The sequence below is a fragment of the Mobula birostris genome, chromosome 2 (assembly GCF_030028105.1).
Source record: "Mobula birostris isolate sMobBir1 chromosome 2, sMobBir1.hap1, whole genome shotgun sequence".
NCBI lineage: Eukaryota > Metazoa > Chordata > Chondrichthyes > Myliobatiformes > Myliobatidae > Mobula > Mobula birostris.
In genome coordinates, this window is record NC_092371.1 from 182,039,855 (window position 1) to 182,056,382 (window position 16,528).

The 16,528-nt window shown below is 38.0% G+C and overlaps 1 protein-coding gene across 1 annotated transcript in view; it reads left to right on the plus strand.

The window, feature by feature from the left end:
- sntg2 (syntrophin, gamma 2) overlaps nucleotides 1-16,528 on the plus strand; it is a 292,569-nt gene that overhangs the window by 162,260 nt on the left and 113,781 nt on the right. The window contains exon 10 of the mRNA XM_072280480.1: nucleotides 6,796-6,923. Coding sequence (XP_072136581.1) covers nucleotides 6,796-6,923 — 128 coding nt within the window. The remainder of the gene's footprint in view (nucleotides 1-6,795; nucleotides 6,924-16,528) is intronic.

A 16,528-nucleotide genomic window follows, 5' to 3' on the forward strand; every position in this document is an offset into this window, starting at 1 on the left:
TACTAACCTTTCATGTATTTCATATTAAGGACCTTTTAATTCACCATACCCATCAACAAAGAATGATCGATTTTCAAAATTACAAGGTTAGATTTGTAGAAGATTATTCGCCTGAAGTTATGGCTGATCGCATGAAATATAAAGAAGTTATGTCGGAATTTTACAAAAAAGGATACAAACCATCCCTTCGGTTCCCCACCCATCTGAGTATTGTTTTGAACAAAGGATTGTAAAAAAGAATAAAGTCGGTTGAAGATGCAAAACACTTTCTGAAGGATGAAATCTAAAACCGTTATATTTCTTATTTGATCAAGGTTTTCTTCTGTTAATATGAATTTGAAATAAGGTTTCATTAAGCTTACATTTTGGCTGTTCATATATTGTCATTTGTTATTTTTTTTGATTATTTTATCCCTTTTTGAGGCTTCATTTTAATACAGCTTTCTTCGAATTTGTTTAAACTGATCCTTTCATATTTTCGAATACTGAGATATTTTTTCTTTTTATGTTGTGTCTTGGTAGGGACATAATGACTTTGCAGGACTGGAGTTTTTTCTGTCAACAGGATTTTTTGGGGTGGGTACTTAGTTCTTAGCTCGCTGACTGTCTATTGGTCAGCTTTTTCACTTTGGGTGGAGGAGGAGGCAGGGCCCATTTTTCTCTGGGAGCTATGTTGGATTGAATATATAATTGTTTGAATATCTTACTTTATGGCTTGCTTTCTAGTTTTAATAACTTATGGCCAGATCTTTTAATTACATGTTGATTGGTATTTAAAATGGCTTGAAATATTAACTTATTTAGTTTGAATGTGAAAGGGCTGAATCACCCCATTAAAAGTAACAAAGTGTTTGCTTATGTTAAAAAATTAAAAGCACCCATTATTTTCTTACAAGAAATGCGCATATGCAGCTGTCATAGCTTACGTTTTTTTACTCGGTGGAAGGGTATGCAATTCCATTCTTTGCTTAACGCAAGATCACATGGAGTTTTGATTTTTGTAGTTAATACAAATTACCTTATTCAGCATAAAGTTGTTTTGAACCCCAGTGGCCGATTTGTTATTGTATCAGGGAGTTTAGACAGTAAATTGATTGTTTTTGCTAATGTATATGCTCCTAACATAGATGATCCAGGATTTTTTGAATGTCTATTTTCATTTTTGCCAGATCTGCATACTTACTCCTTTGTGATGGGAGGAGATTTTAACTGCTGGTTAGATCCAGTACTAGATCGCTCATCTATTAAACCAGCCCACTTAATAAATCAACTTTGTTTATCCAGTCCTTTCTAACTAAATGTGGTATAGTTGATGCTTGGTGTTTTCTTCATCCGATGGATGGGGAGTATTCATTTTTCTCTCATGTCCATCGTTCTTATACCAGGATTGACTATTTTTTTAATTGATAGTCAAATGATTCCACTAGTACGATCGATTGAATATAAAGAGATTGCTATTTCTGACCGCTCTCCTGTACTTCAATTTTTAAATCTTCCTGGTCCTATCCCCATGAGTAGATTTTGGCAATTTAATTTAACTCTGTTATCCGATGAGGATTTTTAAAAATTTATGGAAAATCAAATTACTCTTTTTTTTTGAAGAAAATATGTTGGAAGAGACGTCTAACCGGATTATATGGGATACTTCAAAAGCATACATCCAGCGTCAAGTTATTTCTTGTACTGTAAACACCATTAGAAAAGCTAACAAAGAGAGAAATTAATTAGCCAATCAGTTAAAACAACTGGACCATAAGTATGCTTTGGTACCTGATCCTGAAATGTATAAGAGACGTATTGAAACTAAAACTAAATATGATCCTCTTTTAACATATCCAATTGAAAGCCAACTTTTAAAAGATACAAGTCAATTTTATATTCATGGAGATAAAACTGGTAAGCTACTGGCTAATCAATTGAAGTCACTTTCAGCCAAACGGCAAATTAAAGAAATGCATAAAATTAATGGGGACATGACAACGACCATCTTGAAATTAATGACACTTTTAGGGAATTTTATTCTAATTTGTATAGTTCTGACTCTGCTAGTGATAATATTGCAATGAATAATTTTTTAGATCAATTAAATATTACTAATCTTTCGTTAGAGGATCGTAGGCAATTGGATCAACCTATTTCCCAGGAGGAAATTGCTCAGGCTATTCGAGAATTGCACTCTGGGAAATATCCAGGACCTGATGGATTCTGTGGAGAGTTTTATAAGGTTTTTATCTTCTTACTTATACCACACTTAAGTTCTACCCTTACTGATTCCTTTAAGGTAGGAAGACTACCACAGTCTTTTTACGAGGCTTCCATTTTGTTCATTCTCAAAAAGAACTGAATGTTCTTCGTATAGACCTATCTCTTTACTCAATTTTGATACTAAAATGTTGGCGCACAGACTTGAAAATATTGTATCTTCTATAGTTTCAGATGATCAGACAGGATTTATTAAAAATCGCTATTTCCATCTTAATATACGGCATTTGTTAAATATTATGTACTCTCCATCTAAGGAAATATCGGAATGTGTGATATCTTTGGATGCAGAGAAGGCTTTTGACAGAGTTGAATAGAACTTTCTACTTACATCCTTAGAAAAATTTAATTTTGGACCTAATTTTATTCATTGGATTAAATTACTTTATTTATCTCCCTCCGCTCGAGTTCTTACTAATTTTCAGAATTCTAAACTCTTTAAACTCCAACGTGGAAATAGACAAGGGTGCTCTTTCAGTCCTCTGCTTTTTTATTTTGTATTAGAACCCTTAGCAATTGCTTTTCCAGAGTCTAAAGAGATCACTGGTATTTTAAGGAGAGGTAATATTCATAAAGTGTCACTCTGTGCTGATGACTTATTGCTCTTTATATCTGATGTTACCACCTCCATACCATTTGTGTTCCGTTTACTGACTAATTTTAGTCAGTTCTCAGGATATAAATTAAATTTACAGAAGAGTGGACTGTTTCCTTTGAACAATTTAATACCACCTGATATTAACCTTCCTTTTAAAATGTTAAGAAAACAATTTACGTATTTAGGAGTAACAATTACTAAGAATTATAAAGATTTATTTAAGGAAATTTTTTTAAGTTTATTGAATTATGTTAAAAAAAACACTTTCTAATTGTTCGCCTCTCTCTTTATCACTGATTGGCCGAATCAATTCCATTAAAATGAATATTTTACCTAAATTTATGTACCTTTTTCAAGCTGTCCTGTTTTTATTCCTAAATCTTTTTTTGACTCTTTGGATTCAATTCTTTCTTCCCATATATGGAAGAATAAAAAACCTTGTATAAATAAAGCTCACTTTCATAAAAACCAAACAGAATGGAGGCTTTGCCTTACCCAATTTTAGGTTATATTATTGGGCAGTTAACATACGTAATATTATGTTCTGGATATATTACATTAACCATGAGAATTGCCCTATAAGGGTTTCCTTGGAAGTCAACTCTGTTATAAATTTTTCCATTATTTCTTTACTTGAATCCTCGCTTCCTTTATTTTTAAATAAACTAATTGACAATGTGGTGGTTAAACATACATTGAGGATTTGGTTACAGTTTAGTTTTGGTTTATTGAGATTCTCTCTCTCAAGTCCCATATTCTCTAATTGTTTCTTCAAACCATCTTTAATTGACTCACCTTTTAAAGAATGGGATAGATTGGGTATTAAACGATTTCAGAATTTGTTTGATGGAGGGAACCTCTCTTCTTTTGTGCAACTTTCAACGAAATTTAACCTTTCCAACACTCGCTTTTTTCGAAACTTACAGATTAGAGATTTTTTAAGATCTCAATTAGATTTTGAGAACACTCAGTCCTCTTTTATTGTCATTTAGAAATGCATACATGCATTAAGAAATGATACAATGTTTCTCCAGAGTGATATCACAGAAAACAGGACAAACCAAAGACTAACACTGACAGAACCACATAATTATAACATATAGTTACAGCAATGCAAAGCCATACCATAATTTGATGAAGAACAAACCATGGGCACGGTAAATAAAGTCTCAAAAGTCCCCGAGCCGATTGACTCCCGAGTCCCTGATAGCAGGCGACAAAAGAGAGAAACTCCGTGCCATAAACCTCCAGGCACCGTCAACTTGCCGATGCCTTGGAAGCAGCCGACCACAGCTGACACTGAGTCCAGCTGTCAGAAAACTTTGAGCTTCCGACCAGCCTCTCTGATACAACCTCCCGAGCGTCATCCTCTGCCGAGCGCCTTCGACCTCGCAAAGCCGAGGATTTCAGGGCCTTCTGCTCCGGAGATTCCGGTTACCACACAGTAGCAACGGCAGTGAAGTGGGCATTTCAGAAGTTTTCCAGATGCTCCCCTGTACTCTCACGTCCGTCTCCATCAAATCAGAGTTGTGCATGGTCCCCTACTTGACAGATAACAGACATCACCACCGAAGTGGCCGCGCGCGCTGCCATCGCACTGCCATTGTCTCCTTACTTACATTTCCTACAAGTCCAGATAAGAATATAATAGATACAATTTTTAATCTGAAACCTTTTGATAACAGTTCAATATCTTACATTTATGGTCTACTGTTGGAACTGAAAATGGCCGCTTTAGATAAAATCAAAGGAGACTGGGAAAAGGATTTACAGATTTTTATATCTGATGAGAGCTGGAAGATTATTTTAAAATTGATTAATTCTTCATCATTATGTGCTCATCATTCTTTATTACAATTCAAAGTGGTACATAGAGTTCATATGTCTACAAGCTTTCCCGTTTCTACGCAGACATTTCCTCTTACTGTGAAAGATATACTAATGGAGTGGCCACACTAATTCATATGTTTTGGACATGTCTGAGCCGTGAAAAATTCTGGAAAGATGTATTTTAAACTTTTTCTGCACTCTTCGATGTCAGTTTTAAGCCCAATCCTTCGACTGCCTTGTTTGGTATTGTTGAGGATAGTGCTACAATATTGAAGCCACCTAACTTGCGGGTATTGGCCTTTATGTCTCTTATGGCCAGGAGGGCGATCTTGCTCAAGTGGAAGGAGGCTGCCCCGCCCACTCATGTTCAATGTCTATCTGACATTATGTGCCTTGGTCTAGAGAAGATTCGTTGTTCGATTCCTGATTCTAAACATGATTTTCTAATGTTATGGGGACCCTTTCTGAATTATTTTCACAATGTTTGAACTGTTATTAAAGTATGGATCTGAGCCATTATTATTATAATATCATATGGTAAGGTATTTTTCTTTTTTCTTTTTTTTTTACTAACCAGCTCATTTTTGTAGTGGGGGTAGATTTTTCTAAATAAAATACAATTATTTTATTCTATTTCATTTCATAATTCCATATTTTTATACATGATTGTTTTAGAATATGGGATACTGTGATCATATTACTGTGATTTAAATATAATGTAATTTGTATTATTGTATCCTTATGGATTTTGTATTTGTATTCTTGTAATTTACATAATATCAATAAAAATATTGAGAAAGATAAAAATGTAGCTCTCCTCTTGTTCTTGTTTACTGATTGGGCTCAGTCAAATCGCTCCCCACCATCAGTTATGCCTACAGGCAGTATTGCCTCAGGAAGGTAGCATCCATCGTCAAAGACCCCAACATCTTTTTGCTACTATAAACAGTCAGGAGGTATAGAAACTTGAAGTCCCACAACACCATGTTCAAGGGCATTAACTTCTCTTCAGTGATTCAATTCTTGAACTAACCAACATGACCCTACTATAGTTTAGCAACAGAATATACACTCTGATAACTTTTCACATATATGTGTTTCATTGCACCTGTGCACACATGTACTTGTGCCTATGACAATGAACTTAACTTTGAATGTGCTTTAGGAAGAAAATTGCCATTAATAGTGCATACCTAATGGGTGTTCCTTCTGTTTTATTTCTCAGTTGTTAAATATCTTCAACATTGCACCTGAAGAGGTGACAAGCATAAACTGAATATGCTTAGTTGGATTAAACCAGTCAGTTTAAGGATTATGATGGCCATCTACAAGTTGATGAACAATAGAGTCAAAGACTTTTACAGCACAGAGACAGACTTCTTGGTCTCCCTGTCTATGCCTACATTTTAACCCCTCCTCACTAAACCTGTTTGTATGCACTAGATTCATATCATGCCACTTGCCTATTCAAATACCCGTTTAAATGTCTCTTAAATGTGTCTGACTCCATTGCCTCTTCTGGCAGTAAATTCCAAATATCAACAACACTCGCTGTGTAAAAAGAAACGTGTAGTTATTCAGTTATTGTTGCTTGAGCATGACTTGTTTCACTATAAACCATCCTGCTGTTTTGCGTTCATCTTTGTATTTATCATTGCATTTATTATTTACCATGTATACTGATTTCTCTGTGGGCTTCATTCAAACAAGGAATTTCATTCAACCTAGGTGTACATGGCAATAATCTAATCTTAACTTATTCCTCAAATCCTCAGTTTAACTCCTTCCTTGCAACTTGAATTTTGCTTTTGTTACCCCTACAATAGGAATTAAATCTGACTGTCCCTTTTATGCTTCTCATAAATATACCTCTAACATGAGTTATATGACATATTAAAATGAAAGCTTATATCTTTTTGAAGATGAGTCAGAACATAGTTCTAAATTGTTTGTTATAGTAGCCAATCTTCAGACGGCTAAGAAAAAAATCATTAATGTTATTTTAGGACATTGATTCACTAATAATGTGAATTATTTTGCTGAAATGCACTACAGTATTTCTGGATTGAACTGTGTTTCTGATGTGTCTCATTTATTCTATGCAGGCCCCATCATCACCGTCTTCACCTTCTGCTAATGAACCAAAATATGAGAAGCGCTGGTTCGATGCCTTATCGGTCCCTTTGTCAATGGCTCGAGTCTCAAGATACCGAACTGGAACAGATCAATTAAGGTTTGTAATTCTGAAAGACAAAGACTGGTGAAACTAGAACATTTCTGATATTACATGTGAACAGATGTTTAGTTACATTATGGGACAGAGTAATTTCCAATGATGTTAAATGATTATATTTCTATAAAATACAGAATATAAAGTCCCCACAAGATTTTGTTTTCTTTAATGGTATGTGGTAGGCAGCTATATGAGGAAAAGTTAAATGTGACTGTTTCTTATCTGACTGGACAGCAACAACATCAAAGGTATTGACATTTAATGAAGCAGCAGCCCAATAAAATGCTTTTTTAAAAAAAATGATTACAAGAATGTGAAATTGGGTCTAAAATTTGTTTTTATTATTAGCAAGTTCTCTGTAAGTTTCTCACTATTTGTTATTTTCTGCAAGAAAATTATGTTTCATAAAATACAGTATATTGTTCTGTTTCTATTAAGCATTTTAACCTGTTCTGTCCTTCCAAGATTGCAAACTTGACATGTTAAAATTCATCACTGGGTAGTTAAATATTACAGTTGGGAAGAGAATAATACAGACTGTCATGTGCTTTTGATGAAAAAAGCATAAAATTACTAACTAGCTCTCTTTAAAATATTTCAGACTGCAAGTTCTGGCAGAATCCATCCCTGATCTCCTTCTATTCATCATCCACATAATTCACATCAACAACATTATCAAAAACCATGACCTAACACTCACATGTGTGTTGACAAGTCCACGGCCCTGTCCCCACCATTCCACTCAATCCACACTCTGCCTCAGATTACCAAACTTGCCTTAGATGGTCCAAATCTTTAAGAAGGTCACTTTCAGAAGGTCATTCTCAATCACAGACTTGTTTCCTTATCCAGCAATTCCTGTCGCTCTGTGTTTGCTCAACCTGAACCAGTTTACAGTTTCGGCATTTTGTTTTACTCAAAGATGAGCACCTATCCTCCATTCTCTCTATACCAAATGCTACCTAATTCTACTTCTGTAATATTACCCATTTTGTAGTCCAAAATATGCAGAAAATAAAGAATCAGCTTTGCTTTCATTATTTCTAGGTTCTATTCTTCCAGTCACCTGGTAGCTGACTTCCAAATTTTCTATCCTCTCATCCCAAATTCTCTTCATTTGACATCCATTCATCATGCCACTTATACTTGTTCTTTTCCAATAACTCTTGATTTACCAACACCTCAATTTTATAATTCACATAATGTGATCAAATCCATCCAATTTTCACCGTTCCTTCCCTCTTTAGTTTGTTCTGATCCAGCAATCCTCCTCCAAATCTGAACATTCTCTAGTCCTTTGACCAACTCTAGTCTCTTCCTCCTGCTGGGTATGAAGAGCCATGAAGCAACAACCTAGAAATGTATGGTATATTTTCAATTGCTGCTTTATAATAATTCACTCCTCTAGTTCATTAGGCATAGTCTACTCATTTTCAGTTTGCCAGCTACAGCTTGAAACAGTACATGCTTCAAAGGTGTTGATTAATATTTATATTATTGGGAAGAGGAAGAAAGAATGCTGGGATGCTGCATTGCTCCAAAGGAAGAATGCATCCAACTGCTTTTGTTTTCTTTTGTTTTCGGATGTAAAAGCAGAGTCAAAGAAGAAGCTAGGTTTTTCAGCAGGTTAGATGAAGGCTGTAATTAGACCAGAAAGTTATTCCATGATAGTACACTAATAGCTAAGCCTGTTGCCAAGTATCTTTCAATTTTTGTGCTTCAGGGTCATTCTAAGGTGCTATATGAAACAAGTGATCTGCGCCACATTAATTGTGCACAGATGTTCTAATGAAGCAATAGATACATTTTATTGCCATAAAATGCTTTGTCACTTTCCCTTTGGACAACCAGCTAGAAAGAATTGGCACTTGTATCTCATCTGTGTAGCCGTAAGTCTCTACATGCAACAATTATTTAAGAACCCCCTGAGTCTCTGCTCCATCAATTCACATAGCACCTGTGACCATTGCACAAGTCATTATTACACCATACAGCAAAGCAACAGACCATTTACCCCACCAAGTCCATGCCAACCATCAAACACAGTCTAATTTCACATGGCCTCACCAATCACCTTCCAGCTAGCCTCCTTCCCCTCCCTCCACGTTTTTATTCTGGCATCTTCCCCCTTCCATTTCAGTCCTAAAGAAAAGGTCTCCTCCTAAATGACCTGCAGAGATTCTGCAGTGCTTTGTGCATGTTGCTCCTAATTTCACCTAATCCCATTTTATTTTCTCCATATTCCCAACAACTCCCCTAATTCTACCATTTGCTTACACTAAATCAAATGTTATAGGCATCCGTTAGTCTTGTGAGACCATGGATTTGCGCCTTGGAAGGTCTCCAGGGCGCAGGCCTGGGCAAGGTTGTATGGAAGACCAGCAGTTGCCCATGCTGCAAGTCTCCCCTCTGCACGCCACTGATGTTGTCCAAGGGAAGGGCATTAGGACCCATACAGCTTGGCACCGGTGTCGTCGCAGAGCAATGTGTGGTTAAGTGCCTTGCTCAAGGACACACACGCTGCCTCAGCCAAGGCTTGATCTAGCGACCTTCAGATCACTAGACGAACACCGTAACCACTTGGCCACGCACCAGTACAAATCAAATTACAGTGACAAATTAACCTAACAATACCCAAGGCTTCAGAATGTAGGAGGAAAGTACAGCAAGGTTGTTTTTCAAATTAGAAACCTGCGGTGACCATAGGGATCAGTACTGTTGTCTGTCAGATATACAGTATTAGTGATTTGGATGAGAATGTAGACGGCATTTGTGGATGACACCAAAATTGGTGGCATAGCGGACAGCCTATGGAATTTATCAAGGACTTTGACAAGGTCCTGCATGGGACACTGGTCAAGAAAGTCAGAAGCTTGACATTCAGGATGAGGTAATAAATTGGATTTGAATTTAGTTTTGCAGGAGAAGCCAGAGAGTAGTAGCTGCTTCTCTGACTGGAGGCCTGTGACTAGTGATATGCCATAGGGATTGGCGCTAGATCCGTTATTGTCCGCCTGTCATCTGTATCAACAATTTGGATGATAGTGTGTTAAACTGGAAAAATAATTTTGCAGATGACACCAAGATTTGGTGTGTAATGGACAGCAAGGAGGGCTAACAAAGCTTGCAATGGGTCTGAACCAGCTGGACAAGTTGACTGAAAAAATGTCAGATGTAATTTAATGTAGACGTGTGAGGTTTTGAACTTTGGGAGGACAAGCCAGAGTAGGACTTGCACAATGTACAGCATTGAGGAATGTAGTTGAACAGAAGTATCTGGAAATACAGATCCATAATTCTATAAAAGTGGTTTTATAGGTAGATAGTGTCATAAAGAGAGTTTGGGGCACATTGTACTTCATAAATCAAAGTATGAGTATACAGAAGTTGTGATGTCATGTTGAATTTGCTTAAGATATTGGTGAGGCCATATTTGGAGTGTTGTGTGCAGTTCTGGTCAACTACCTATAGAAAAGTTATTAATAAATTTGATAGAGTACAGAGAAAATTTACAAGAATGTCACCAGAACTTGAGGACCTGAGTTATAAGTAAAGTTAAAACAGGTTAGGGCTTTATTCCTTGGAGTGTAGGAGAATGAGGGTAGATTTGACAGAGGTATACAAAATTATGAGGTGTATAGATAGAATAAATGCAACAAGGCTTTTTCCACTGAGTTTGGATGAGACTAGAAATGAAGGTCATAAGGGTGAAGGGCGAAATATTTAAGGAGAACATGAGAACCTTCATTCAGAAGATTGTGAGCATATGGAATGAGTGTCCAACAGAAGTGGTGGATATGGGTTTGATTTCGACATGTAAGAGAAGTTTGGATAGATTCATGGACAGGAGGGCTATGGTCTGGGTGCAGGTCAACGGGAATAGGCAGAATAATGGTTCAACATAAACTAGATGGACTCCACCATGGATGGTCCCAAGTCCAGCTGCAAAAGTATGGGTTGGGCATGGGGCTAGCAACCCTATCCCATAAAATCCTGAGCTACAGAAATGTCAAGAGAAACCCCAAAGACCACATGCCTGGGAGAAGAAGGACCTGTCAGTGGCCTACGCCCCAGCAGTGGTGAGGGACTTAAAAGAAGAAGAATGAACTAGATGAACTGACGTTCCTGGTTCTGTCCTGTAGTACTCCATAGCTCTGCACAGGTACATGGCACCCAGGGATAAGGAGCAAATACAGGAAAAATGGATCAGCTGAGGTGGGCATCTTGGTTGGCATGGATAAATAGGGCTGAAGGCCCTGCTCTATGACCCTATGACTCACATGGAGGAATCATAGGGAGAACATACAAGGTTAACATAGACACGATCAGAGCTGAGGATTGAAGCTGTTGCTGGGAGATATTAGCTATTCAAATTCCACACTATGTCACCCAAGTGAAGTGAAGCAGATAAACGTCCTTATCAAACCTGTTTGCTTTAAGACAGTCAATTATTACTCTATTTCATACAGAAGTGTTTGGTTGAATTCTTGGAGAACAAAATTCATGTTTGAAGTTTTTGGCTGGTCACAGCTGTACACATACTGTCCTTGTGTGGCATGGGTGTCCTGAGGTATGGACCAGTATTCATATTGCCATTCCATGGTGCATCTATAAAAGCTGGTGAGGATTAATGGAGACAATAGCTGCAGATACTCCCTCCAGCTGATCCATGAGAACATGTCTGGGGCACCACCTGGGCTTCACTCTCAGGAAGTCTGCACTGATGTCTGCAATGGTGACTCTGGGCACAGGTGAATTGTAGGTGGTTGGGACAGGTTGTGTCGTTTCTTTGCCTTTCTGAGCTTATTGCTGAACAATGCTTTGTTGTCAGCAATGTTGCCTGACTTCAGTTTGTAGCTTGTTGTAATATGTTCATAGATGTGGATAAATGTGAGGTCATCCACTTTGGTGGCAAGAACAGGAAAACAGATAATTATCTGAATGATGGCCAATTAGGAAAAAGGGAGGTGCAACGAGACCTGGGTGTCGTTGTACACCAGTCATTGAAAGTGGGCATGCAGGTACAGCAGGCGGTGAAAAAGGCGAATGGTATGCTGGCACTTATAGCAAGAGGATTTGAGTACAGGAGCAGGGAGGTACTACTGTAGTTGTACAAGGCCTTGGTGAGACCACACCTGGAGTATTGTGTACAGTTTTGGTCCCCTAATCTAAGGAAAGACATTCTTGCCATAGAAGGAGTACAAAGAAGGTTCACCAGATTGAGTCCTGGGATGGCAGGACTTTCATATGACGAAAGACTGGATCGACTAGGCTTATACTTTCCAGAATTTAGAAGATTGAGGGGGGATCTTATTGAAACATATAAAATTCTAAAGGGATTGGACAGGCAAGATGTAGGAAGATTGTTCCCGATGTTGGGGAAGTCCAGAATGAGGGGTCACAGTTTGAGGATAAAGGGGAAGCCTTTTAGGACTGAGATGAGGAAAAATTTCTTCACACAGAGAGTGGTGAACCTGTGGAATTCTCTGCCACAGGAAACAGTTGAGGCCAGTTCATTGGCTATATTTAAGAGGGAGTTAGATATGGCCCTTGTGGCAAAAGGGATCAGGGGGTATGGAGAGAAGGCAGGTACAGTGTTCTGAGTTGGATGATCAGCCATGATCATACTGAATGGCGGTGAAGGCTCGACGGGCCAAATGGCCTACTCCTGCACTTATTTTCTATGTTTCTATGTTCAAACGTCAGCTACGGGGCCTGGTTAGATGTCAGGCATGCAGACCAGTGGAGATATGTGCTGGGATAATTCCAGATCAGTGTTGCACGTGGGCAGGAGGAATGAGGGTCAGTGACACCCTAGGTATGCAAATCTCAAGACTGGAGTTCGTGTTCCAGTGTTCAGGCCCCATCATTGGCAAGTCCAGAATCGAGGACTGGATTTCGGGTTCTCCTTCAGCATCATCAGTAAGTCCTGAGCCAATACAGAAGATTAAAATCTAAATGTCAAATAGAAGTCCAGATCAGAGGCCAAAGGTCAATCAGAAGTCCAGAAGTTAATGTCTCTGGCTGGAGCACCAATACTGTAAATCTCTGTAAGTCCACTGGAAAGTTTAAGGTGCAATGTCTGCAAATCTACAAGTCCACTGGAGGCTGGAGGCTAAAGAAGACAACCTGTTCTGTGGTTAGAGGACTGTGTATGTGTGTGAGCGGGAGGGAGGAACCATGCTTAATTGGCTGTTGTTGCTTTGACGCTCCTTGTATGTTCTGTTTTGTTGTGTTATGTTGCGCTGCTGAACATTGTGGGCATGCTATGTTGGTAACGGAATGTGTGGTAACACTAGCAATCTGTCCCAGCACTTCCTTGGGTGTGTTGGCTGTTAATAAAAATGTCAACATCTGCAGATTTCCTCGTGTTGACATATTTCACTGTATGTTTCAATGTACATGTGATAAATAAATCTGAATCTGCAAAGCATATCACAGCTGACAACTGGCCTGAGACTTTGTTTTGGCTTGATGATTTCTCTTGGCCTCCGTTGATAATCGTTTCCAATTTCCTGTATAGGTCAGGTTAACCTGACTGCCAGAGACCTGGACTTCACCAGGGACAGGCTCTGTTAGTTCATTCATGACTTCTGGTTGGAAAACACCCAGATTGATCTCTTTGTTACACAATCCTCAACACTCTTGCTGATGAAGTTCATGATAGTGATCATTTAGATTGGCCACTGAGTTAGTTATACAGTGGGGGTTCAGAATCACCTTTGAGCATAAGTCCACAGATCCCTGGAAGTGGCAACACAGATACTTAAGATGGTGAAGAAGTCATCTCATGTGCTTGTCTTTCTTAGTTGTGGCATGGAGTATTATAACTGGGGTGTAATGTTACAACTTTACATATGGAGTATGTGTGAGTTCTGGTAGCCACCTTGTAGTGCTTGTGCTGGGTGTAATGCAGAAGAGATGTTACCTGGATGAAGCATAAGCTCGTAAGGAGAGACTGTATAGCTGGGTTTATTTTCACAGGAGTGGTGGAGGTTGAGGGGTGATCTGATTGAGGTATTTAAAATTGTGAGGGATCAATAATGCACTTTTCATTAGTGCATGTTAAAGCTTAATAAAAAAAGTCCTTATGATCCAATAAAAATTTATTCTCCAGCAATATAACAAACTTCAATGAAAGATCAACAACACTTCTTTCCTATTTAAACTGAGGATATTGCTGCCAGAGAATACATAGTCTCACAAGCCTTTTCTGATTTCAGAGGTGAACTGCAACATACAGCTCTTCAAAATAAGGCATGTTATGCATGCATACCATTGATCAAAGATGATATTTTTACTCCAGATGGACAGGCCATATTTTCAGCAATTATCTCCCTCAAACTTTGTCAGAGTCATTTACATTTTAATGAGATCACTTTTTATGTTCTACATTCTGAGGTTTTTAATAAACTCAGTTTCTTATCAAAGGATCCTTTGTCCCAAGAATCAATCAACTGGACATGCCACTGATGACAATGTTGTCTGAAGATGCATATCCTGATTGGGTTTACTTTGTCTGGCATATGTTGGGTTTAGCAGGGTTTTGTTGCAGAAGGAATCTCAAGCAGACATCTCAACCCCTGATGTTAAGCTTGGCCTAATTTATCTCCAAGTCATTGTTCAGATAATCTGATAGAGACCTATCCACGATAAATAGGTTTATTATTTGGATATGTGAGCAAGAGTCAAAATGGGAATTCAAAAGGACCTTGACAGAATTATTATTGGAGATTTGAAAGACCATGTGGATGCAAAATGAAGCTACATCATTTAAGAAATTTACCTGGCCCTCTTCTATCCCTTCACTGAGTGGATTACTAGTGTCCGATTCCAGAAAAGTAAATAATTGTTCTTCAGCATGAATGACATCAACAGAGTTTACATCTTTACATAAATTAGGCCCAAATGGGTGGTCTTCTTATACTTTTGCCAGTTAAATGGTGGTGCAAAGAGCTGAAACATGTTGACTCCATCATCTTAATATTTTCTAACAGTCTTATTCTTGCTGAGCCACCAACAAAAATTAATTCCATAATGTTAAGAGATTTCCTGCATGAAGTTAGAAGTCAGTTTCTCACAAATTCTGCATAGCCCCTTGTCAGTTTTAGACTTCTCACATTTTGAACAATAAATAGTTAATATAAAATGCATGTTGTTAATGGTTCTGCAGACATTCTAATTAGTCATAGAGTCATAAAATCAGACCATGTTGAAACAAACCATTTGACCCAACGTGTCCACACTAACCAGAGGGCACTCTTCAATATTTATCCCAGTACTTGGTCCACAACCTAGATTATTCAACTGAACATCTAGCCATGTATTAGATGTTGTCAATGACCAGCTTCAGGCACTTTCTCAGGTATAAGTTCATTAGATGTAGGAGCAGAATTAGGCAATTTGGTACATTGTTTCTGCTCTGCCATTCACTCACGGTCAATTTTTTAACCCTATTCTCTTGCCTTTTTCCTATAACTTTTAAACTCCTTAGCAATCAGGAAGCTATTGTTCTATCTTAAAAACATACAATTACTTGCCCTCAATTTTAAAGGTGTGTGCCTTTATTCTGAGAGCCTAAACCCTGCTACTAATGGACATATCCTCTCTTCGTCCACTCTATCCAGGCCTTTGGATATCCGGTAGATTTCAATGAGATACCCTCATCTTCTGAACTCCATCCTTTCTAAATTTTCCCCATTGACCTAAACTTATGTCTTCTCATTTTATCTACTGCAGAAAATGTTCATACAATTTGCACCATTGATACTCCCCAGTATTTTATATGCCTCTATTATCTCCCCTCTTAGCGCCCTCCACTCCAGGAGGACAGACCAAGCTAATCCAACCTCTCCTTCCCAGGCAACATCCTGATAAATGTGCTCTGTACCCTTTCCAGGGAGTGCTATCTCATCCTTTCTATAGCTTGGCGAAGCTAATTAACTACAATGAAGCATTGTAAGTTATTTTCCTTCAGTGAATATGACAGGCAAAAAAAAAAGCAAAAACTGTTATCTCTGACCTATGTGCTATACCTCAAGATGGCAATAAAATAGTTGGAGCAATGTGATTTTAAATCTAGTTATCTTCACACGTTATATTTGTGTCCAGTTCCTGGTGCCAGGTTCTTTATTTGTAACTAATTCCTGAGGACTAAAAGCACAATTGTTATTCCATGTATTATTAGGCCAAAAGATTGAGACAGAGATCAGCGGGATTTTCTAGGAGGCGCTCATAGTGTAAGGTACACTTTGACTTTGCTTCATTCCCTTTACTTTTTTTTTAATCCCATAACCACCCTTATTCATTTTGTTTAAACCTACACTAAAGGGTTTATACACAGTTTTTTTTTAACTTCGATTTTAAGTTGTTGGAAATGGCAACTCTCAGATGAAGGGATGTTAAAAACGGCAAAGATTCCGACAGCAAGGAAAGAAAAAATGGAGACCCTAAATCATCTACGGATATCCCATTGACTTTTGACACAATTTCGAATCTTCTAGATGAAAAATTCAACCGTCAAAATGAAAAGTTTAACCACAGATTTTCAGCGATTGAAGGAGTTTTAAAGACGGTTGAAGATAATCTTGGGTCGTTTAGATGCG